This window comes from Cyclopterus lumpus, chromosome 11, assembly GCF_009769545.1.
Source record: "Cyclopterus lumpus isolate fCycLum1 chromosome 11, fCycLum1.pri, whole genome shotgun sequence".
Classification (NCBI taxonomy): Eukaryota; Metazoa; Chordata; class Actinopteri; order Perciformes; family Cyclopteridae; genus Cyclopterus; species Cyclopterus lumpus.
In genome coordinates, this window is record NC_046976.1 from 14125465 (window position 1) to 14151095 (window position 25631).

At 42.4% G+C, this 25631-nt stretch overlaps 2 protein-coding genes across 3 annotated transcripts in view; one reads left to right on the top strand and one right to left on the bottom strand.

Moving 5' to 3' along the window:
* The window catches only part of col16a1 (collagen, type XVI, alpha 1), a 53605-nt gene extending 48498 nt beyond the window's left edge, over positions 1-5107 (top strand). For both annotated transcript variants that reach the window (XM_034545548.1, XM_034545549.1), the window contains 11 exons: positions 37-90; positions 232-285; positions 386-436; positions 532-621; positions 756-791; positions 901-945; positions 1950-2144; positions 2368-2431; positions 2594-2770; positions 2892-2969; positions 3602-5107. In XM_034545548.1, the coding sequence (XP_034401439.1) occupies positions 37-90; positions 232-285; positions 386-436; positions 532-621; positions 756-791; positions 901-945; positions 1950-2144; positions 2368-2431; positions 2594-2770; positions 2892-2969; positions 3602-3795 (1038 nt within the window). In that variant the 3' untranslated portion in view covers positions 3796-5107. The remainder of the gene's footprint in view (positions 1-36; positions 91-231; positions 286-385; positions 437-531; positions 622-755; positions 792-900; positions 946-1949; positions 2145-2367; positions 2432-2593; positions 2771-2891; positions 2970-3601) is intronic.
* Positions 5108-5705: 598 nt separating this feature from the next.
* On the bottom strand, positions 5706-21533 carry col9a2 (procollagen, type IX, alpha 2). Its single transcript, XM_034545551.1, has 32 exons — positions 21432-21533; positions 20340-20414; positions 19325-19360; positions 19151-19213; positions 17556-17609; positions 17244-17279; positions 16147-16170; positions 15967-16020; positions 15823-15876; positions 14041-14091; positions 13902-13958; positions 13735-13788; positions 12172-12225; positions 11968-12021; positions 11460-11513; positions 11317-11370; positions 11115-11168; positions 10961-11014; positions 10825-10878; positions 10023-10067; positions 9848-9901; positions 9686-9739; positions 9553-9606; positions 9403-9474; positions 9010-9045; positions 8834-8878; positions 8387-8419; positions 8077-8223; positions 7938-7992; positions 7603-7791; positions 7442-7519; positions 5706-7053 (listed from the first exon to the last, which is right to left on the bottom strand). The coding sequence occupies exons 1-32, from the start codon at positions 21501-21503 to the stop codon at positions 6848-6850; spliced, it is 2076 nt and encodes a 691-aa protein (XP_034401442.1). The 5' UTR covers positions 21504-21533; the 3' UTR covers positions 5706-6847.
* Positions 21534-25631: the final 4098 nt, after the last annotated feature.

The following is a 25631-nucleotide window of genomic DNA, read 5'->3' on the forward strand; positions in this document are numbered from 1 at the left end:
CTCCATTATCTTTTCATTACTTTCTCATTCCTTCAGGGTGAAGCTGGACCTTCAGGGCCACCTGGACCACCAGGCAGGGTGGGACACGAGGTGAGTGTTCATGCTTTCTTTAGATTAAAGATTAAAGCACAAATCAATCATCTGTGCACACACTCGCAATGCAGAGGAGTATTTAAATCATAGTCAGTGTAACCCTGGAGATTTATAAAGGTCAATCTGTGACTTTTCCAGGGTGATCCCGGTACCCCAGGAGCTCCGGGGCGACCTGGATCCTCCGGCCATATTGTAGGTTCCCTGCCCTTTCTGCTGTACATGCATGTTCGGTTGGTATTGTAATATGTTCGTGTGTTGATCTTTAATAATGTGTGTTTGCTATTCTCATTAGGGTTCGACAGGTCCAGCTGGACCACCAGGACCCGCTGGTCCCTCAGGAGTGGTAAGCGATGTGTTGTGTGTTGTGTGTTGTGTGTTGTGTGTGTGTGTGTGTGTGTTGACAACTAGAGTCTGAATTCTCCATTTTCTCTTTTGTAGGGTATACAAGGAGACAAGGGCCAAGCTGGTGAGAGGGGTCTACCAGGAATGGGAGGAGTCCCAGGACCACCCGGGCACCCTGGCTCCATGGTTAATACCTCTCCACTTGTGTTTAGCACCACATTTGTCGGCAAGAAATGTAATGTAATATCATTCTAGCCGATACCATGCAAATACATATTTCTTAACCTTTTTTTTTTTCCTGCTACGACTTTGGCTTCTAGGGAGAACCAGGCAACGATGGTGAAGCTGGTAAAGATGTGAGTACTGTTTTGGTGTGATGTTTGCCCCCATTAAACTAGAATGGAGAGATTAATGTGGTGACATGCATTCCTAATTGCTTTTATGGATCTTTGTCTGTTTTGAAAGGGAGTGGCTGGCGTACCAGGGGACAACGGGCAGTCGGGTCAAAAGGTAAGAGCTGATTCGGAGTGGTACCTTTTTCTGTTGCTTCCAGCTCATGGCAACTTAGGTCAGAGCACTATGGTGCTGAGCACGCTAGCGCTCTCAATTTCTGCCCACTCAGCACCCGCACTTAACAGAGTCATCAGTTCACCAACCCTACTAACTCCCTTCTTCCTGCTTGCTTCACTTTACCGCTCTCCAAACTGGCAGCCGGCCGTCTGCTAGCCCTCTCTAGCCGTGGAGTGTGTGTAGATCACACACAGGCGTACAGTACTGGAGGTGGATGCAGCGATAGTTACTCTCTGCCTCTGGGATAATGCTATTAAGCTTGAGGGGAGATGCTGGATGAGGCTATTTGTCAAGCTGACAGGATGGCATTGTCATGGTTTTAGCTGCGAAGAAGAGGAAAACAGGGGAGGAATCCAAGAGCGGACTCCTCTATTCTCCTTGCTCCTCTATTTCAAGAGCCGCTGGTCTGTCGGTGATGTGTAAACATTAGACGTCCATTATGGGCTGCTTTGTCCTTGATAAATCACTGTCGCTAATGAAGCATGGCGGTTATTTGAGAGCATTTAAACAACCGCAAGCGTGGGTTCAGTTGTGTGGAAATTGATATAGACATATCCAAAAGCTGTCTGCGACGGCTCGCTTCTTTTCTGAAATAGTGGAGATAATAATATGAAGATTGAAACAGAAAAGACCATTGAAGGAAGAACATTATATTTGAATTAAAATAGTATTTTAATTGCAGGTTGTAATGCAACTAAATAGGAAAAATGCCAAGTGGCTTGAATACTTAAAAAAAATAAAATAATAATAACTTTCGGCAGAATAGACTGAAAGACAACTATACCTTTTCTTTACCTCATTTCTTCTGACATAATATACCATAAATATTCTACACTATGCTAGTATAGTATACTAGTATGCCATACTTTATACAATTATATTTTTATGGCATACCATATTACTTGTTATGACATTTTGTGTGTGTGTGCGTGTGTGTGTCCCAGGGTGAACCAGGGGCAGCCGGTCAGAAGGGTGCTGCAGGTGAAAGAGGTAGACCAGGGCCCCCCGGTGGTGGAGGTTACCACTCCAAGGACGCACAGCCCATGATTGGCCAAGTCGGACCCCGAGGAGAGAGAGGAGGTCCAGGTCTCGAAGGTTCTCCGGGGAGCCCTGGACCTGCAGGGTCACCAGGAAATGACGTGAGATGCAGTTTATTACACTTGCATCACTGTAACCTCCTCATTTAACAAACAACAACAACAAAATGTTAAACCAGCACCAAATAATGCAGAATGCAATCTATACAGCGCCAGAGGTGCTCACTAGCTCCATCTGCCCTTGTAAATAATTAATTTTTAAATTATCTTCCTTGATTAATGTTTGCCCTTTTGCTTTTCTCTTAATTCCCCTATTTTTAAACAGGCGGTTGTAAATTATGACGAAATCAAGAACTTCATCCGCCAGCAGGTCGTCAAGATCTTTGATGGTGAGAGCGTGTGCATTCTTGCAGTGTTTACAGTGTATAATGGGTTCTAATGTTTTACATTCAAATCTTGTATCCAAATCATTATTCCATTTCTCCTCTTGGACACCTCTGCTATTGCTACTGCGGGATCATGGTCTGTTATCACATTGGTCCCTCCCCCAGAGAGAATGGCCTACTACATGTCGCGCATGCAGATGCCAGTAGAGATGGTGGCATCCCCAGGTCGGCCCGGGTCCCCAGGGAAAGACGGATCTGCAGGTAATCCTGGGAACCCAGGTGCACCTGGACTCCCGGGACAGATTGGCAGACAAGGACGGCCAGGAGGCCAAGGACCCTCTGGTGAGCCATCAGATACCAACAAGCGGTCCAGCATCATAAAAGTGATATATAATTGTCATGAGTGACTAGCAGTAAACTGTTTATCTGTCATGTGGTCAAAACGAGTGCTCTCTTTCTGTAGGACCACATGGACCACGTGGAGAAAAGGGAGATAAGGGTGTTGGAGATATGGGAGATGTAGGACCTCCAGGAGCACCAGGTAATTTACCCCACTGGTCCATGATCAGTAAGTTTCGGCTTAACGTAAGCTATTAACCACCATTTGGCACATTTGACAAAAACAGTTTTTGGTTTTTATTTTTTAAGTTTTGACAGTCCTACATTTGAACTGTAATTTCAGTTCCACATAATCCCTTCATCTTTCCCATTTTATTGAGGCACTTACATCTGCAACACGCTTCCACGAGATATTGAAGCAGATGCTAAGCCCCTCTGTCAGAATCAATTATGCTAATTACAAAGTTTGCGTGTGTTGCTGAATAGTAAATTGCCAGCGTGATGAATATAATGTTGCATTGCTCTTAAATTTGACCATGCTAATTCATGCAAACCATGATAATCCATAATCATCATGGAGGTCAGATAGTTTTGGCTAAATTTGCATCTGCAGTTACTTTACATGTCACAGTTTATTTTATTTTAGTAGTTTTCGTTGAAAAAAGCAACCATACACTATTACAGATGGAATAAAATCAACCTGAATAGTTTGACATGTGTGTATTACACCAAATCTTAATTCCTTTAACTTTTCCCCTTTTTAAATCTTGTATCTGATCTTTTTGAATACATCCTCTTGAATATTACAATCTCTCTTTTGTACCCTTCTTTCAGGTGTCCCAGGCCCCCAAGGCTATGGTAAGATGGGACCTCCGGGTCCTGTTGGCCAGCAGGGTGTTCCTGGGATCTCAGGCTCTCCTGGGCAGCCTGGTTCAAAGGGACATGATGGCCGGTGCAATCCGGGAGACTGTATGAGCCATCAAGTAGAGTACAGCCCCAAGGGCCCACCTATCAAGGGCCCCTGGTAGAGGGCTAGAGGTGATCGAGTAGAGGGACTGAAGCAAGGAGACTTCGGAGAAGACAGGAGGCCAAAGACCGTGAACCAAAGTTATTAAATCTGACCACCAGATGAAATCCAGGATTAACTTTGTTGTTGAATTGTACAGATTTACCCACACAGATTTTGACTGAAGTCTTAAGCAAAAAAAGCCCCGCTTGAATGAGGCCTGCAAAGACACAAAAGCAGCACATTTTGATCATTCTTGTTTGCCATATTGCCAATTCATTGCAATATCAATGTCTCTTATCTTGGTCTTGCTTCTTTATTCTCACTGTTTCACTCCTTTTGTACATTTTCAAACAACCAAAGGGAGGTGACAAGAATCAGTTTGTATTTTATGTATTTCATTTTCTTTGTCTCGATTTGTAGAATTTCAGTTATTGTAGCACTTTGCTTGCACCTCTTATATCTTTGGTCCCTTCTCACAGAAACACGTAATGTCTTAGTCCTTGTGGTTTGGAAAAGATTATCCCAATTATTTCAGTTCTGTACAAACAGATGTCAAAAAAACTCATGTCCATGCTCTTTTTTAAGAATTGACTGTTTTGTATATATTTATATTTATATATTGTGGCTTTTTCTACTTTTTTTAACAGATTTCATACAAAACATAGGCATGGCTAGCCACCTATTTTTTATGGTTATTAAGCAACAAAAAAGCCAAAGGGATATTTAGTGTCTTAAGTCTGTACGCTTTTACAATCAAATAATTCAGTTAAAGACATAATTATTTATAAAAGAACTGTTTTTTTTTCTAATTGTGTTGCTAAAGTTAATTTTGTGCCATTTTATCTTCAGTATTTTTGCCATACAGCCACTTAAAGCGTCTCATTATGTTTTCCAAAGTAGATGTAATAGCCATTTATCTGCTTCAACGGGAACGCAATTAAAAAGATATGAGCAATAATTGAGCCCATTAAACACAGGTACTGTAATGCAACACGCAAGGATGAAGAACATATTCTAAAAAGCATCACGTTACTGTATTACTTGGTTTTCTTTTAATTTCTTACTTTTGTTATATGTGAAAGTCTTTGGAGTTTAAAATCACAACCATCCCAATCACATTAAATCAGACTTTTGTTCCTCACAAACTAACCCATGGGAAATGTTAAAGTTAAACCTGAATGACATTACTTTTGAAAGAAGCTATATCACGTTATCATTGTCAACCTTCGCTGTATCAAACACTATTGAAATACTGTTGTTCATCCATGGATTATGAGACAATCGGGTCCTGAGCATAGACGGGGGCCTCAAGTAAAGTTGAAGTTGCAATTATCTTCTTCTCGTGTTCTTTTGTCTCTTTTTGTAGCTGATTGGCGTCTCTCTTCGTGGCCATTACTTTTGCATGTCTTTGTTTGGTGTTTTGCCTCATTTTGTAGTTGATTTGCTTCTCCTTCATGGTCGGTCTGTGTCTCTTTGCATTGATTTGTCATCAGTCAATCACGTCCGAGCAGGCTGTGGTTGGATGCAGGTATAAGCGGCTCTTGTGGAGAGCAAAAGACGTGGGCGCATTGGTCGAAGTGCAATCTCAAAACCCGTGTTAAACCCATTTTGAGTTTAAAATCAGCTTCTAAACTGGCTTCCCGTGGGACAATGCAGTCGTTCACGTCGTCTCTCAAACCCAGTCTCACATCTCAAGTTGCTCATTGGACTTTGAGCACCGAGCAGCACACGGAAAAAGAAAGTCTTGGCTCAGATAGCCGTCGGCTACGCCTGAACCACATGAATATGGCCCCTTGCCCTCGGAGACGTATTCCTCGTCAGACAGTATCTTATTATGGTGGGAACTTTCGGCGATGCATTAACACGAGCTGAGACCCTGCAGCTTTGGAAGTATGGGACTTTATTAACATGCATAAATTGATACGATTTAAAGATTTCAAATGGGAGAAATGTGAAGAAAAGAAGCTGAAACAGAAACTAAAGAGACTTGTTTCCGTTCTGCACATGATACAGAAGAGCATTGGATTTGATAAAAAGTTCCTCTTTATTTGTTTGGGTTGACCTGAGCAGCCAAAAAAAGAACCCTACCAGATGATTATATTAAGAACAATAAATAGATTCTGTTGATGAAAATAAATCGGTCATTAAAAAGCTGACACCCTGTGGAAAATTGACAGTGGCATAGGAAGCACGAAGCCGAATTTTTTTTATTACTCGCTGAATTCAGTAACATAGGATTTTTTTTGTTGGTGCATCTTGTAACCCATTCATTTTTCTCTACATAATAATCAACAAACATTTACAAAGATTTACAGCACTGCATTGTGGGACAAGGGAGTGCTCATTGGGATATGATGTTGCCAGGCAACAAGCGGACGAGATCAAGCCAGTCGTTAGTTTCTAAAATGAGACTTGGGGAAAGCGGGGATTGGGAGGGGAGTGGCGTTGCTGGAGGTGGGGGGGTTAACTCTACATGTGATGAATCAAGGATTTCACTAAAGCTTACAGATACTACATTTTACAATACGGTACAGTACGGAGTGTCACTTTCAATCATTTATTGGTCCTTTTTGTACACTTTTAAGACATCAGGTGTGATGTCTCAAGAGAGGCAGGGCATTTAAACTTCAAAACACATGTCAAACCAAATATTGCATTTAAAGATGGCCACGGTGCAATACAAATTGACCATGCTTGGTTTTCAGCTCCTCTCAGCTCATCGGTGGTGAGAGACGGAGAGATGCAATATAAATCTGTTCCTCTATCACTGCTAGAACAGGGCTGGGATATTTGAATGGGACTGACACTGACATCATCCAAAAACACAGAATTCAGAAGGGTGTGGGTGGGTGAGAGCTGCTGTTGTCATGGTGATGTAGGGGATTAAGATCAAGAGTGTGTCCCACCAGTCAAAACTTCATGTTGTCACTTTCAGTAGGGGGCGCTATACATCCAGTCACTATTCTTGTCCCCTACCCTTCGTTCTCGATGTTGTCCGACAGAGAAGAGTGCCGTCTCTCCTTTCTTGGTGCTCTCTCTCCCAGGTGAGCTGCTGATGGAGAGGCAGGTCTCTAAACATTGGGTCCTTTGATTCTTCCCGCTTCCTGTAGTCTCGGGGATGTGTATGCCGACGCAGCTAAACACATTGCAGCCTCGCAAAAGCCGGGGAGACCTGTCGAACCCGCCTTACCGGGGTAACCCGCCTGTCCGGTCGACCCCTGAGGCCCTCTCTCGCCATGCCTCCCGTCCCGAGCCACACCATCAACACCCGCAGGACCTATGAAAGGTGAGGGTTCAACGGTGGATTTTAACTGAATCCCAGGGTTCGAGATCACTAATTGCACTGAAGTTTATGTTGAGAGTGTCTCTCCTCCATGCGTACTATATGTATGAATATATTTAAATTGTGTGCACAGGGGAGTGCAAGTGTGTTTTCCACTATTTGAATAAGCGTGTACTGTTGCAGTCCTATTATATTCTCATTCAAGAGCATCTCCTAAATGACTGGAGTTAATGATGCTTTCAAAATGCAGCCTCCCCTGTGGCAAAAACTGTAATGCCTTCCATTTCTTATTTTACTCAACTGAACCTTTGTTCAGTATTACATATTAGTTTACATGCTCTCTCTCTCTCTCTCTATATATATATATACTGTACATGTATACCTTGTATTCCTGGGGGTCCTGGTAGTCCTGGATGGGGTTTACCAGGATCTCCTCTGTCTCCCTTTGCCCCTCTCTTTCCTGGAGAGCACAAAAAAAAGGCTGGTCTCAAATGTAGCCTAAAAAGCTAAAGTTTCAACTGTCTATTTGTCATATAGTTCCACCTTTAAGTCCAGTGTTTCCAATCTGTCCATGTCCTCCAAACATGCCAGGAAGGCCACGGGCACCAGGTAAGCCATGTGGCCCCTGAGGGCCAGATGACCCCGGGGGTCCAGGGGGTCCAGGAGGTCCCATTACACCTGCTCCACCAAGCACGGCCCTCTTGGCGCTCACTGCCACAGCAGCTAGCCTCTCTGTTACAGAAGAGATCATTTTTTAATGAAAGAAACTTTGATAATGGGCAACTGATTGCTCAGGAGATAAAAGTAGCTTTGGGAAATGAGCTAATCTAATCTCCTCTATGGACATCGAAGGTGAAAAATAAGGTTGAGACGCTCACCCTGCAACATCTTTAACACCACTTCGATAATGTGCTGATCAGATGTATCGCGTCCCTGGAGAAAAGAAGAGGACACTGAGCAAAGAGACAGCCACTAATTAACGACATTACTCAATATCAGTCCGTGAACTGGACTCACGGATGGTCCCTGAATGCCTGGCATGCCAGGTACTCCTCGCTCTCCATTGAGTCCCCTAGGACCGGGCAGTCCCAGTGGTCCCTGGTCTCCAGGTTTACCAGGGTCTCCAGTGGGTCCATTGTGTCCGGAGTCGCCCCTAATTCCTTGCTGCGAAGGGAGGAGCATTGCGGAGGGGTGAATTTTCAGAGGTTAAAAAGAAAAAGGCGGATGTAAATTGACGATAAAAGTAAAAAACCCAAATAAACCCAAAAATAAAGGAGGGAACAAAAGTAATCAGAAATAATCAGATGTCCACACAGCACAAGCTCACCTGTCCTTTAGGCCCGGGTTCACCGGACAAACCCTGTCAGCAAACAAGAGACGTTGTCAATTTCACATTCATCACTTCCATCTATCATTTCCGCCTCAGAGACACCCATTGAGCAAAAATTCAAGAATGAATACCGTAAATGAATGTCGACAAATGCTGCTTTTAAAGAGCCAACGTGCATCATTGCCTCACTGTCATGTAAATAGCTCATTTTCCATCTTGACTATAATGGGGATTTGTATGCAAATTCAAAAAACAGACTTCCTCTCCGTCTAACATTTTCCGCTATATTTCACTTTGCTTTGATGCCTTTTGAGCCAAATGTTTAAACCTTCTTATCTAAAGTCAGCAAGTTTTTTTTTGTATTTTGAAGATTCAGAGACGTTTGCGGTTCTTCATAACAACTTTTTTTTACACAGCTTTAGGTTGTGCGGTAATGACTTTTACCTTGTCACCTTTCTCGCCAGCCAATCCCTCAACACCGGGGTCGCCCTAAAAGAGATGGAGAGAAAAAGATAAAGAGGGCACAGAGAGAAGAATGAGTGCGGAACATATTTGTCAGCATTGGAGCTGAACAACACAAGATAAGTTTCTGACAATCTGGGTACAAAACGGCAACTCACATTGTCTCCCTTCGACCCAACTTTTCCTTGGAAGCCCTAGAAAGAAAGATATTTTGGGTACACATAAATGTGGTCATATCTAGATTGTAATATCCTCCGAAAAACAAGAAATTAATGTTGATTCAAGCCAGTGACACCACAGATCACAAAGAATGATGTCGTCTCAGCTCTAAAACATGGAAGATGAGGATGCTCAGATTATCATTTATATTGGTTATTTATATTGCTTGCCTCATTCAGCGATGACTTTTATTTATAGGTAAACACTGCCCCCAATGGACAAGTCTGGGCAACTAAATCATTATGAAATGGGCTTGAATATAGGCAATCGTGTACATGTTTTCAAAGTAAAATAAATTTGTTGGACACACACACACACACACACACACATACCTTGTCTCCCTTGGTTCCGCTAAGACCTTGGGCACCTGGAACACCGATTGGTCCTCGCTCTCCTTTGTTTCCCTGTTAGGATACATTAGAATTAATAAAGGAAAGTAAAGCTGCAGATGAGCTAAAAACTAATTCAAAAAAGCAACTTACAGCCTTGCCGACAACTCCCTGTGGCCCAACTGCTCCTCGCTGACCTCTGTCACCCTGTAACAGTCGGGGAAAGGTCAGAATTCATTCATTGTTGCAGTTTAAATGCTTTCATGTGCTATTTCTGGATATGTACCTTGGGTCCAGGAACTCCTTCCATACCAGCCTCACCGGGAAGACCAGGTTCACCCTAGGAGCATGCAGTTAAAGTGCAATTATTCACACTACTGCACAATATAATAAGACATTTGGAATAACTGAAAAAGATATGTGTTTTGTGTGTATTTTTATGTGTTACCAGAGGTCCGGGGGAACCAGACATGCCAATGTGACCCCGAGGACCAGGCTCTCCCTAACATGCAATGAATAATGATAGGATAGATATAAGGTATATGTTAAATAAGGAAAAACAGGAAACTTATTTTTCAAAAATCCTAAAAGTCAAATTAAACATATGATATGAAATGGTCTACCTTAAATCCAGATCCACCTTTTGACCCTGGGCTGCCAGGCAATCCCTGCAGACAGAATTAACAAGAAAGAAAACTCTTCAACAGGGAAAAAAATTAAGTTATATCTGTCGCTAGTTTTTTGATAGCATGGTGTACGGTTTATTTCATATTTTGAAATACAGACAATGAACCTGAACATGCAACTTGGAATGTATGTGGATGCTTGGAGTGGGTGGTAATAAGGCTGATGCCTAATATAATAATAACTATGAAAATAGGCTGAGCTGCAGTGTCAGCTATTGGCATACACCTGGCAGCAGGTTTCCTTGCAGAGATACGATGTATGTGTGCGTGTTGGTATATTACAGTATTGCATAAAGCAGGATAAGTTATGATGTTTAAGTTTGCAGCAGGGTTGGTGTCACTGCAATGACCATACAGCAAAGTGTGCATCTCATGCTCCATTACCCATTAGTCAGAATGACACGCACACAAACGCAACCACACACACACACACACACAAACACACAGTATACCCACTGGTATGATTGTGATAAATCACTCGCGGTGGGAGGGAGAATGCTATTTCAAGGTGGTTTAAATTCTAAAACAGTTTGGGTCAGAGGGTCACTGTTGTCTGGATGAGTGCCCGGAAAACAAAAAATACCTAAATGCTTTACACTGTATGAATATATTTTCCCTGTCTGGGTTCAGTCTTTGTTGAATGAAGGAGGAGAACAGATTGACCCCCTATGTGTTCTGAGTGACAACAAGCCTTTATAAACAGACTTATTTGCATGTCCAACACTGAAGCATCACTCACCGCTGCTCCCTGAGGACCAGGAGGACCAGGCATCCCATCTTTGCCAGGGCTGCCCTGCAAAAAAAAAAGAAGAATACATTGTCAAATTATACTGCGATTTAAGTTTCTCATCATTATAGCGGCTGGTAACCCTTACCTTGATCCCTGGAATACCAGGTGTGCCATCTTTTCCATCAATACCCGGCAGACCCTGAAAAAGCCGGCAGATGAGTCAGTGTACTTCATTTGGCGCACTCTTTGAACACCGCCGCAACTGTGTAGTGCAGAACCAAAATAGTGTGTTCACTCACATTCTCTCCCTTCTTGCCAACCGCACCCTGTGGGCCCTGGATACCTCGGCCGCCCTGCAGAGGATAACCAAACCAGTGTCAGTGTATTTGCAATGCACATCATGATCACTGTCTCCTGTCAGGGTTCTTGAGAAACGTATCATCTTTTTTTGTCTTGCTTTAACAATAAACTTCAAGGGAAAACACAGCGAGAGTCACCTACTTTGTCTCCCTTGTCTCCTGCCTCTCCGGGTGGACCCTGAGGCCCCTCCTCACCCTACAAACAACAGAAAGAGACTTTGAGTGCCTTGTTTCAATATGAGCAGTCACATCTGTTTGTGTGTACTAGCGTGTGTGTGTTCTTACAGGAGGCCCAGGTATTCCTACAGGACCGTTGATGCCCTTGTAACCACGAGGCCCCTACGGGAAAGCAAAAAAAGTGTCATCAATCACCTTAGATCAGGACGGATGCTAAGTCATGGTAGTCTACTATTCATTGCGATAAAAGCGTAATTATTGCTTAACTCACTTCACTAATGGGAGCTACACAGAAAGGCAGCGACTCTTTCTTTGGCACTAAGCCGCGGCGCTAACTTGGCTAACGCGACTAATGTTAACAGTAAGACGGATGGCTACAGCGGATCATTAACTACAGATGGAGGCACCGAAGACCCAGACAACCTCAACTCATTAGAGGAGGGGAGAGATTTGTGTTAGCATCATTTCCATATGTCCCCATTGCGGGTAATGGATGATGTTGGTATAGTGGGGGCAAGTCTGGCTGTGCCTCCTTAGTGCTCCTAAGAATCAGAGTAGCCTTGTACCCAAAGAGAAAGAGGACCAAAAATTAAAGAAAGGAAAATGTGGCACTCACTGCTTCCCCTTTAGGACCCATCATTCCTGGATAACCTCTTAGGCCCATCGGACCCTGAGAAGGAAGCAAAGACCAGATATAGAGCAAACGCTACAATACAATGTTTTGTCAAATCAAGATGATACCATATGGCAAAAAGCTGCGAAATAAGCCTATATTGTTCTAACTTTGCCAAGTGACTACAAAGTAGAATTTCCCGCATACCGAAGGTCCTGGGATGCCCTGCTCCCCAGAGATGCCCACTTCTCCCTTGGGACCCTGATGGAGGAAAGGAAAAAGAACAAGCTGATTAGTTATTCTCTTTCTGTTTTTGGCTACATGTGTACAGAGTTTGACCCGAGAAACACTGAGCCGGAAAGAAAAGAAAGTGTTGAAACTAGTCTATGACGGCTGCTGGATGCTCCTGATGTCTGAAATGCTCTTTGATGATTGTGGCTGGTCAAGCGTGTTACAAATCTAGCGCAAGCTAGTTAGCCAGCTAAAGCTAACTAGGTTATGGGAACTAAACCAGTTCAACCTGGTTTATCGCTATTATTAAAGGAATAGTTGGATATTTTCAGCAACACAATCTTTTGGTTTAGATGAGAACATCTCTTATGTGTGTTTCCTAAATTGCTCCAGACTGGTGGTGATTAGCAGGAATAACTGTAAAAGAAGGTAACAACAACATCAACAAACAGCCCGACCAACACCTCTAAAGCTATTATATTTACACCAAAAAAAAGAAAGGTGAGGTTTCCTGTAACTATCTCTAATCCAGGCCAATAACTTCCTGGAGTTTGGTTGTCGCTGTGAGGTAACCAAACAACAAACTATTGAATCCAGGAAATGTGTTAAATTAGTCGTTTTCCTTTAAAAGTGGAGAAAGATTGGACTTGAACCGTCTTGTGTGGCTCAGTCAGAGACACTTTATTTGTTTCCCATTTACTGGGCCAGGTCTACTGTGACTGTGAGGAGATATTCAATTTGACTATAAGGTAATTAGATTAGGGTCGCTGACTACATCTTTAAGAACAAATACAAATAATGAACAATATTGTGCTGCTCATATTGGTCTACCAGCATCAGTGATCTCATTTCCCTCTGTCCAGTATAAGGCCAGTAAAATCAATGGAAAACAAAACCTTGGGCCACTAGCCAGTTTTAGCTGGTCTAGTTTTATTTTTCAGCAGTCTAAAAACAAATGTGATACTGGTTTTGCTATTATAAAGCACCTTTATCATAGATGGTATCTGTGTTTTAGCTTTAACAGCTTGTGGGGGATGTCAAAAGCTTGCTAAGAAGAAAAAAAAGGAGAGCAGCACCTTGAGGCGACCTTGAGTAAAAGGCTCTTCTGAAATACCGGTCTGATTTGCAGGAGCAGTAACTGGGTGCGTTGAGTGTTTTTGAGCATCTAAGACACCTTGTGTGGGAAGATCAGAGGCTAATTCCTGGGGCCTGGTTAGCTTCTCCCTTGGAGCCCACTGTGTGCTCATTAGCTGTGCTTAATTCAGAGAGGTGAGAGGGCTGTGCGGACTCTGACTCTCTCATCCTCCCCTTCGTGTACCTGGCCCTTCACCACCCCCTTTCATCTAGCGCACCGCATGCCCGGGCCAGGCCTGACTAATCGCAGCCAGATTAGTGCCAGTCCTGTGCCTCTGGGGGGCTTCATTAAAACTAAACCTCACCTCTGCTCGTTCTGAATGGTGGGTGAGTGTGCAACAGGTACATGTATGGGTGTCTGAGTGCATGTGTGAATCTGTTCGAGAAGAGATTTGTGCAGCTCACCGATTTTCCTATGCTGCCAGGCTCTCCGAGAACACCACCACGTCCTTTGTGTCCCTAAAGGGCAACAATCAGTCGGTAGGGTGTCATACAACTTTGTTATAATAACACAATCATTGATGCTGAAGAACCTTATGCTTATTCCTTCAGTGGGACTGTCAACTTCTCACCTTGACTCCCTGCAGTCCCTGGGGGCCTTTAGGTCCTGCTGGACAGTTAAGAGGACACTGTTGTCGGGAGAAGGAAACATATGGATTATGAAAAAGTGAAGTCAAAATTTGTAATAACGTGGATGTTATCAGATCTTACCTGGAAGTCTGCACTTCCCTCTTCTCCACCAATGAACTTCCCTGGGGGACCCTAGATGCACAGAAAGGTGGATAGAGAGGTAGATGGATTAAGAACATCGCCTGGTCACAGTTGCCTCTGTTTCCATGAGCTGAACCAGCACTCTCTCTTTCTCTCTCCATTTTTATATCTCTCTTGCGTTTGGAAGTAAAATATCTGTATCTGCTGATGCATTCCTGCTCCAGTCAGATGAGACAGCCCACTGATCTAATGGGGGTTTATTTACCCTAGAACTGCACTAAAGCAAACAAATCCACTCCCCTGCGTTTGGGAACATCACTCTTAATGAAGACACACCCCTCCTTGGAACCACTTCTTGGAGTATGTAGTCCCCCGTGTGCATACACAGGGGACTACAGGGACTTGAAAGTGTACCGCTCAAAACTGCTCGTGGTATTTCATCACTTGCTGCCTGTCGGAAGCTGTTCCAGCAACAGGGAGCTCTGGCTGTGCTCAACGTTTTGTTATCATACAGTACATTCTAAACGCACATTAATTACTGCTTGTTTTGTAGAAAGGAGCTCACTTCAACATAGGATTAGCAGAAGTGATGCACAGTGCTACACTGCAATCCCATTCAATGGTTTAAGTAAACTGCAATTAGATTGATGGAACTATATGCATGATTGAGCCCATTGAGCTTCTGGTAGGTCATTTATCTCTGGCTCTTTTTTACAGCTGATGTCACCAATCTCACTGGATGAAAACTCCTCAGATATGACATGATTTACTGTGACATCTTTTCTGTGGATTAAGTTTGAGTTTATTCAAGTGGCACGGTTACATTCACTGTTAATGCATTGGTCAAGAATAGCTTATTGCAGATGTATTAGTATCGGCGTATATGTCTGCCAATAAAACAAGACACACACAGATATGCAGACGATATGCTAAAGATTGTGTTTAAAGTAATTTAGAAACAGTTGTGTAGTTTGAACACCAGAGGGAAATTACAAGTTCATTTGTAGGTACAATGTTGCACAGTGCACAATAAAACCCAATCTAAGGGATCCCTATGTGTCTTTGTTTTATATATTTATGTAAAAAGATTAATTGGCCAAATTATGGTTTTCAAAATTTATAAACTCTCAAATATGAATATCATTTCAGTCATTGCTGTTGATGCTATCCAAATACGTTATACCCAGTGTTCAGTTTCAAAACATGAACGGTGAGCTGGGAGGAAATGATGTGGTGGATGAGCTAAGAGAGCCAGGCCATGAATAGCATCTTGGGCTGTGGCTCAGAAGATTGAGCAAGTACACTAATCGGAAGATCGGCTGTTTGATCCCCGGCTTCACAAGATTGCATGTCAACGTGTCCTTAGGGCAAGATACTGTGGACCACGGCTCTACCTCCCGAAGACTGTGTGTGAATGGGTGAATGTTGATAGGAAGTGTTACGCTGAATATATATATATATATATATATATATATATATATATATATATATATATATATATATATATATATATATGCAAGTCTGTTTACTGTGCAATTTCAATGTACCCTAAAAATATTGTGAGATTGTTAGGGTGGACAAAATAAGAGGGACATCTTTAACTACCCCCTGTTTCTTGTAACAGGGGGAAACAGGGGGTAGTTAAAGTTGTTGTGACTACATGATACTTAAAAGCTCTTGATGCCAGGTTTTCCCGAGGTATTTTACCACCATCATCATCTTTGTTCCATTAACAACCAGAGAGATATACCTTTGGACAACTAGTCCTTGGCGGACACTTACTGGTTTGCCAGGAGGTCCGGGAAGTCCTGGAGGTCCAAGTGATCCTAGGATACCCTAAATGAATCAGATGGAAACAATAAGGTACGGGTTCTAGTAGCTTGTAAGTCATGAAGGCAGTATAATAAACTGAAGCTGGTGTCCTACCTTTGGACCAGGTGATCCAATTTCACCTGGAAGGCCAATTGGCCCTGGAGCGCCCTAGAGAGAGATACACAGAGAGCAAGCCATAACAACGCATAGACTTCCCAGCAGCCACAAATGTATTCCCACACCTCAAAGCCAGTAAGTGATAAGGCATGGTGTTATACCATGCAGGCTACTTACAGCCAGTCCTGGAAGACCGGGTCCCTGCGTGGACAGAAGGGACGAGGGGTTAAACAACTGTACGACAAGTGGAACCAATCCATCAAAATATCAATTAACGTTTGCCAAAAGCCAATTAATTATGGCAGCAGTAATTCAGTAATGCTGGTGTACAGTGTCAGAGCGCAGCTCAAGAAGAGCAAAGACACATAACGCAATCAGTTTATGTTTGCTTGGGATTAATTATAAACAAAGTAATTAAATCAGTAAGCCTTCTTGGAGGAAGAACAGCCCACAGGGCAGGATCTCCCGTCTGTGCAGCATGAGGCAGCTGGGTGTACGAGCACAGCCCCCAGACAGGACGCCTGTTAATGCTAAACAAGGGATTTAAACAATAGTGTTGCATTCAAGCACGACATTGAATGACTCTGGACTGAATTTGTAGGACGCTGTCTGATAGATGGACACTGAGCACCCCCTAGTGGCCGTAGGCCGTTACAGACGACGTGCTTGGCCTCGCATTAGCTGGACAGCAGTTGCATTTAGTGATAATGTGTGCATACAATGCGGATCATTGATAGCACCTTTTCTACTTTATTAAGGAATGTGTGGAAATAAGGCTCATGTCATCTGTAGAAGGCATATATCTGGGTAAACTTAATCCAAAAGGGGCCACAGCTGGTCAGGATTTCAGGCACTGAGAAAAAAAGGACTCTGGAGGTTGCCTTACGAGGACCAGCTGGGTTACAATGTGTTTGTTAGTAAACTGACTGGGCATAAAACAATGTCTAATTCAGCCCATCATAACTCATTTTTATAAGTATCATGAGCCATACATATGCAAGTATATTTACTCAAGTACAATACTTAGGTATGAGGTATGTACATTGTATGCCACTTCTACAAAACAAATATATGGATATATTGGTTACAATATGATAATGTGACATTATTACATTAATAACATATCACTTAAACAGTACTTTTACTTTAATAAGGAATCTGTGTATTTTTTCCACCACTATGTAAAATACAAGACATTAATTCAACATGTTCGATTTGTAATCATTATACTTTATAGTAGCAAAGAAATTATAGACAATAAATTGTTTTCTTACAGGAAGTCCAAGTTCACCACTTGGTCCAGGTTTACCCTGTAGGAAACAGAAAAGAAAAATATAAATATAGTAGAGACATGCTAGTATCTTACACAAATAGAGGACACTATCCTCAGTTATGTATTCTCTTATAAGCAGGGGCTAATGGTCATTCTCAACATTACGATGGCAAGATGATGGGAACATGGCCCAGAGACTTATTTCTTGTATTTACCAAGTGACCCTTGGTAAATATGAAAGCTTTTCCACATAAGAGCATTATAATTGTGCACTTGTTCTCATCATCTTTTCAGGTGGAGGTTAGATACTTGCCTTAGGCCCCGGGCTCCCAAAGGGACCTCGATCCCCCTTTGCTCCAATCAAACCCTGGAGACAGACAGAACGCCATGTTATAGCAGGCTGATATGCTCGACATGTATAGCAACATTATTATTATTATTATAATAAAAATGATAAAAATGATACTGTGCTTTCCATAGGCTGTATGGGACTTGAATCCACCTTACAATACCGCTAATCACATATTTGATCGAAGCTGACACTGTTCTTAGGTAATTAGGAAAACAACCAGAGATTGAGATTCCAGGGCGGATTACCGGCTAAATCTCTGAGGAATGCTTGTGAGCCTGTGTGTGTTTGTGTGCGCTTCTGTTATCATGTGACCAACAGGCATTTTTACTCGATCCACCTCCAACCAAGAGTGAAGCAGCAACGTAAACTGCACCACAATTGAAGTGATATGAGGTAAAGCAGTTAGTACCTCAGAAATGTATAATCATTTAAAACTCCTCTATAAATCCACTTCCTCATAGCTATAGCGATGTAATAGTTATCACAGTGTTATTGGCCAGGGATAATGGGTTGAACATAAAGTGTATTAACGTCATCATCTAGAATGTGTCATAGTCTGTCTACAAAGCTATTCTTCAGTCCTGCGGAGCACCTTTCTATGACTGAAAGTGTCAAATAAGCTTTAAAAAATGTAATCCCTATGTTGACAATAAACCAATAGTTTGGAAAATTGGAACATTTTTATTTAAAAAAAACTCAACAACTGTACAGTAGATTTAAGTACTCGTACCGCTTAATTATTTGTTAAGTGACTCTGTTTAATTATAAATCTTGAAGTGGAAAAAGGAGCAGTGAGAATAGAAATGCCATAAAATCAAAAATGAAAGGATGATGACTTTTGATTTGAAATCATAAAATGTTTCATAATGACCTGAAAGTTCGCTTTATGTGGACAGTTTGGTTTACATTCTATATTTTTGATCACATTTTTCATCTATTGTGTGCTTCCTTAAGTTGTAATATTTTGAAAACACATACTGCTTCATAAAGCATCTGCAAAAGTGGACTTTGAATTTTGATTGTTTTTGACAACATTTAATGCACATTAGATGTGCAAATCATAGATTTAACGTTGGAGCTCATTATCTTTTTGCATTGTTGTGCTTCCGAACTATTTTTGTCATATTATTCATTTCTTTTTTTGGTCATATTATTCATGATAACATGCCATTTAGTGCATTAATTCAATGTTGGTGAAGTATGACAAAAACATTTTCTTACATATTCAATTTTTACTATAGCAATAATGTGTGGCTCCAAATATCCTTAGAAACAATTTATTTAAAAAATAAAAGGTCTTTCTACAAGTTCTGTAAAATTCTAATTATTTTACAATGAGTCTTGCTATTCCTGTGGGATGTGTTTGACCATTGTATCCACAAGGTTTTCTTTTCCTTTTCCTTAATAAGCTGATTAAACTTTAAGCCTCTGACAACGTGTCTTTAGGTAAACGGCTCATACTAATTGTATTGTAATTTCTCCCTCTTTCTTGCATTCTTTGTCTCTTTCTTTCTCTCAAACACACAACAAATACCAACATCAGTCAGTTTACTTACATCAATGCCGTTCTCTCCTGCTACTCCATCAGGACCAGGCTCTCCTGGCTCTCCTTTTAGTCCCTAAATAAAGAGGAAAAAAAAGCACTATTGTCACGTACAATATAGCCATCTAGATAAATCAAAAGCGAAAGGTCTTGTATTATAAGATCAAACAGTCCAGAACAAACTTACTGGTGCACCAGGGGGCCCAGGTGGTCCTGTGTCTCCCTGCAGAGAAACAGAGTGGAGATGTTAACCTTCTGATTGGGTATTTGTCCGTTGACCAGAAGGAGTAGGGAATGGGCTATATAAGATGTGGCCTTTTCAACTCATCCATTCATATCTGGGTCTATCTATCACAATAATACAAAATGATGAATATGACAGGTGATAATACACATTGTTTCACTATGGATGCATCCGACAACTTGAACTGGAGTGACTCAAAGTTCCCCTTTTTGTGCTATTGTTTAGTATTGTCTGTATGACTGACTTTTTAGATGTTGCCATCTTGGCCTTGCAGAAGAAGTTCCTTCAGGTAGAGGCACGTGTTCCATAATTCAACCAGTGATTATGCTCTAAACATCCTTCAGGTGAAGGTCTGCCTAACATCATCCTTTTCCTGTGGCCCTAAAGGGGAAAGCCCAGTGTAGAAACTTGAGGGCAGTCTGGACCAAAGGTGTTAATGTACTAACTTATCCCAGCTGCATCATGGCGGCAACTCAGCAATCGATCAGTCTCAAATCAAAATGCATGTTCATTTAATGAAGGTACGGTATTGGTCAAGACCCGAGACTTGAGCTAAACCCTGAAACACATTCGCTGATCTCAACAAATCCAGTATTTAATCACATCGGATTCTGGGTCCTGGAACCAACAGGGTTTTACAGGCAGTGTGTGTCCTGCTCCACTGGCCCAGCAGCCTCCATTTCTAACTTATTTATACAACCTGTGTGTAGTTAACCCTAAGAATATCTCGAATGTATCACATTACTGTGACACAAACTCAGGGTTGAGGCACGAGTCCCTTCTCAAAGACCACCTCTCTCTGCTGGGAACAGAGCTCTTTTGTGCCAATGTGTTTTCATTTGCAGTGCTCTCTACTGGTAAGACTCCAGTACTGCGGAGCAGCACGGCGTTGGTATTTCTCCAGCACAATGATGGTCTTTGTGACCAATCTGCTGGGCAAACCTATGTGGATACTCACATCGATGCCGTCTGACCCAGGAGTGCCAGAGGGGCCTGGTGAGCCGGCCTGGCCCTGAGGTCCAGGTGGACCCCTCTGAAACACAGGTAGGAAGACATGTTAAGACTGTCGAGGAATGACAATCAACAAACCCCCACCAATACATTATCAGAGTGCTGTGCAATGTATAATACATTATAATGAGTATTATGGTCACACAATAAGGTGTAACACCAAAAAGGTACAATTAATTAAAACAAGCTAAACATATTTTCTTGTTTGTAAAATTACACAAATAAACAAAATAGCTAACTTCAACACCAAATCGGTCAACTCAAGCTTACTGCATGCATCGTTTGCACATGTTTTGTATGAAAGCATCAGACCAAAAGAAATACCAAAAAAGGAAGCAAAACAAAGAATAAAACAAAAGAATGAGGAGGAATGTGGAAGGAGGTGTCATGAGACTGGCACTGTCCCCTACCTCACAACCCCCCCCCCACACCTGCATCCCATATCTTGAATATCATCTCAGAGGATCAGTCAGTCCATCAGATGTTCAAAGCAATAGTGAATCCAACTTTGAATTCTTCAACTCTTCAAATGGGGAAAACTTAATAATCCTCAAGAGTGAAAGATGGCAGACGTCCAGGAGATAACATGCAGGTGTCTGTTTGAATAGGGGCTTTGATGCTCAGTGGAGGCAGTTAGTGTGTGTGTTGTAGGCTGGGAGTGTTTGTAACTGTGGCAATTGCTCACTGATTTCTATCTCTGCCATGGTCATGAACAAAAAAAAAAGTTTTCATTCTTCAACGTTTTCCTCCATTCTCGAAGGGTCATTTTGTCTCCACAGCAGAAATCCCATTATAGCTCTTTCTTTTCCGTGCATGCCATGAAGCCAGGTGATCATCACACGTAGACCTGTGTTGGTTCAACCCTGAGCATTTTGATCCCTTCAACAAGCGCCGAGACACAACACAACTTATAAAATCACCTCAAGACATCCAGCGCCCGCTGGCCCTTTACAGCCGTCCAAAATCAAACCAAAGCCCAGAATAAAGGGGGTTAGCTACGCCTGAGCATCGCAGGTCTCAGCCTCCCCTGTCCACTCACCACTTGGGCCAGAGCCAGGCACACGGTCTGCAGTATTACCAGGGTCTTCAGCAAGGCAGAGAGAGCAGCCATGGTCCCTCTCCCCTGTCTGTCTCTCCTCGGTTCACCAAATCCTCTCTTCTCTCTCCTCTTTCCGCTCCCTTACTCCTCTCCAGGCCGGCACAGAGCGAAACTGGTGGAGCAGAGCTGTCTGAGAGGCAGGGGTGGGGGGTGCGGTGGGGGGGCTCAGCCCAAAAAAAAATCCACTTAGGAGGAAGGAGAGAGCGGAGGGTGGAGAGGGATGAGGACGTGGGAAGAGGACAGAGAAAGAGGTGTAATCCTGCCCCACAGCCGGCCTCTGAAAGCAGAAGAGAAATGCTCTACACACCCCCGTCAACACTGTGGGAAATGCACACACACACCTATACATAGTTACCCACACACACACACACACACACACACACACACACACACACACACACACACAAACAGTATCTCAAAACATCTCAGGTTTTCACATTAGATTTGGGGCATGAGGAAACTCTTTGAATATCTCCATGCAGCTTCTGTGATTGGTTGATTTAAGAATAATTAGCATATTTGGTATCACGTCCTGAAGCCAATTGGGCTGAGCAGCCATCAAGCTCCTCCCAAAGCAGTGGGAGTGGACTAATGGATGAAATCTAAAAACACCCAAACATAGGCCTTTGGACAAGTGTCTGCCTTTGCTTCTGTCTCTCTCTGCGAATGTGTCTCGGCGTTGTTGTTGTTTTTTTCTCCTCACCCCGAGGCTCTCGTTTGCATAGTGGTGTAAATATCTCCAACATTTCCCTTGTGGGTGTTTTACTGCACATATGAGAAGAAGCGGAAAAGCTACTTGGAGAATATAGTGTATACTGTACATCAAAAGGGATTTAACTAGGGGGGAGGAGGGAGGGGGCAGTATTCACTTGTAGGACAGCAGATAATATACCTAATCGACAACTCCTCTTTATGTCTTCAAGTCATTTACTGACATCTAGTGGTCATTTCATTAAGAGCCGGTTAGTTCCCACTGCAATCCAAAGTGGCCTTCTGATGGTGAATGAACAAGACTCATGGAAATGGGAATAGCAAAATGTACAGTGACCCCTATCGTGCAGACATTATATTACACCAAACGCAGCAATGTCCTCTGTGTCCACTGGATGGCAGCAAATACACATTAACAAGGATGCAGAGCAGCTTGGTTGCTACGGAGGTTAGGCTGCTACAGCTGGGGATAATACAGTTATTGTCCTCAGGAATGATGAAGACAATACTAAAGATGCCGAGAAGAGATGCATTTATTAGCAAACTGAGATTTATTGCACACAACAGGGAATCTCAACAGACCCCATTAAATAAATTAGGAGACCGGCTCAGTGGTGGCTTATGTATTGCATTGGCTTTGCACAATATCACTTGCACTGCATTTATCACACTAACTAAAAAGTCCTTTAACGTACTTTGCCCAAAAAGATTAAATATTAACTATTGCATAATAAACACTTATTTTCATGTGATATTTTTTAATAGATGGCTTGTTAATTAAATGTAAGAATGCAAATTAAAAAAAAAGAGTATTTGACAAAAAGGTATTTGACAAAATGACAGACATAATGGAAAAACCTTACAATATGATGCAATTTGTGACAACAGCACAACAATGTGTTAATAAATTAGTTTTACATACAAAGACAGGCTACTCTTGTATTAAACTTTGCTTTATATTCTAAAGTGTTCCAGCTTTTGTCCGTTCATTGCATGTCCCTTCTGTGCTTTCATGAAGACTATTGTGGGTCGCAGTTTCCAAAAAGAATGTGCAGAATTAACATTTACCACGAGTAGGCACTGTTAATGATCTTCTAATGCATCGTGCTCTAAGGAACTTTGCCTCCACGCCACTTTTACAAGTACATTTCAAAAGTGACATTGTCAGCAAAGTTATGCAAATCCAAATGACACCATAGTATTTTCTTGTAATCCTTATGAGCCACTTTCTTCAAGCAGTTGAAAATTGCAACTATCTTAATTATTCTTAAATGTATACCACTCTAAGGCCTGAGCCATCTCTTGGCAAGGAAGTAAATAAGCACATTTCCCAAAAATTGGAACTAAGGCTTTTAACAATTCCATACGGTCGCCTTCAGTGAACATGAGCGAACAAATTGTCTCTCAGGCAACTGTGTGATTCACATCTACCCAGCCTCGCTCACGAAAGCCGCTCTGCTGTCGAAAAACAATGCGACAGCGAACCAATTCTTATTTGAATTTCAGGAAATCGAGAGATCAAATGCGTGAAAATGTGACGCATCTATATTTAAAAAAAAACTGCTGTGCAGATCTTCTCACGGGGGTTAAAACTGAAAAGAATCATCATCCAGTTGTTGTATTTCTCATTATAAAACATTCCCCGGACTCCTCAAACTTCGAAAACAGAGAAGGAAAACATTGGCCTCGCCCAATTTTCTCAGTCCCTCTCAATCTGTCTCCATCTCTTTCTCCCTACTCATGTTTAAATTCTCAGGGGGAAATGACTTAACTGTTACTTTTCTAAATGAAAGCAATCACATCTTTTTTTTTTCCACGAGTTGATAGCATACTTATCGCAGCTTATTGAGAGACGCATGAGGCAACATGCCACACAAATTCAACCAATAAATAATCATCACACATCCTCTCCTCGGCTACACATCCAAATAGTATCTGGCCTCCAGACAAAAGCACAAACCAGAGCAAAGCAAGCACTACACACATGCATGCTCATGCATTTAAGTAGCCCCTAAATGAAATATTATGAGTGACCAGGGAGGTTTCGGTTCTGTGCTGGTATTCAGCTCTTTGCTCCCACTTTTTCCTGAGAAAGATCCGTTTCACACAGACTGGCTGTCCATTCCTTCTCTAATTAGACACCTGAGAGACGGGGCGAAGACGGGGCGAAGTCATCATTAAAGTCTGGGGCAAAGACAGGAAGGCACACACAAACACACTACGCCCACCACGCAATGATGACAGACAGGGTCAATATTATTCTTGAGTGCAGGTGTGAGGAGTAGCGGCGACGTGATAACACAGGGAGGCCATTAACAGTGCAGCAGGGTTCGAGGCCGTATCCGAGGCCCGTAGTTTGTCAAGCCATCCAATGAGAAGGCAACGTTCACAGTCAGAGCGGAGGGAGGAGAGGTAAACACTGACAGACTGATGATATACAGGCAGAGGATATTAGTCCGTCTGGTATAAAACACATTCATTAGGGTGGTTATTCTCCCAATGAGAGGATGGAGCTTCTTCGAACATGTGAAAACGATTGGGGAATTCAGCAGATTAAAAACACTTCGAAGTGCGATTTGCTTGTCCATCATGAAGCTAGCGGTGTGCGTGCGTGCGTGTGTGTCGGTGTGTGTGTGTGTGTGCGTGTGTGTGTGTGTGTGTGAGACAGGCATAAACGTTCACACATGCCTTCAGACCTCCCTCTTCGTGAAATGACTTTAAACCCTGAAAAGACACCAGTTCAAAATCCATTGCGCAAAACCGCTTTCAAAGCACTAATCTTGAAGTGCATTTTCAAAGTCAGTGGGTGACAGATCAGGCTTCTCACCAGAGCCCTCTACAAGACTTGAACCTGATGTTGTGGCGGGACCCAGCTGCACGGTGACAACTGGCCCAGAGTCACAAGCTGACAAAGCGATGACTGCTGCAGGGATATAAAAACGCACCGTTTAGCAGCCACTGACCCCAGCCTAAGCTAGGTGAGGTGTTTCTAAGCAACAACGCATGGTAACACATCGCATGTCGCACCAAAGCCCACAGCTGTGCTTCACCACCATCAAAGCTCAGGGATGAGTGGGGAATGGGCAGCAGATTGTTACTATTACTTCAATGTGCTTGCACTGGCTAACACATACGGATATTTCATACTCTGACATTATTATGGTAGGTAGATACACTATCATAGTCACACATGCAGATATTTCATACTCTGACATTATTATGGTAGCTAAATACATTATCATAGTCGTTTCCCAGCCTACCCTGAATTAAATTTAACTTTTTCGGGCGATGAAATGCCGTTTTCAGCACATAGCAAACAACTGTGGAAATATATTGGCCTGTGGTCTGGCATGAGGCTATGCTGTCTTAAAATCCTATTTGAGCTTTTAGTGTGAGACTTCCAAACTTCAAACATCATAAATAAATCCA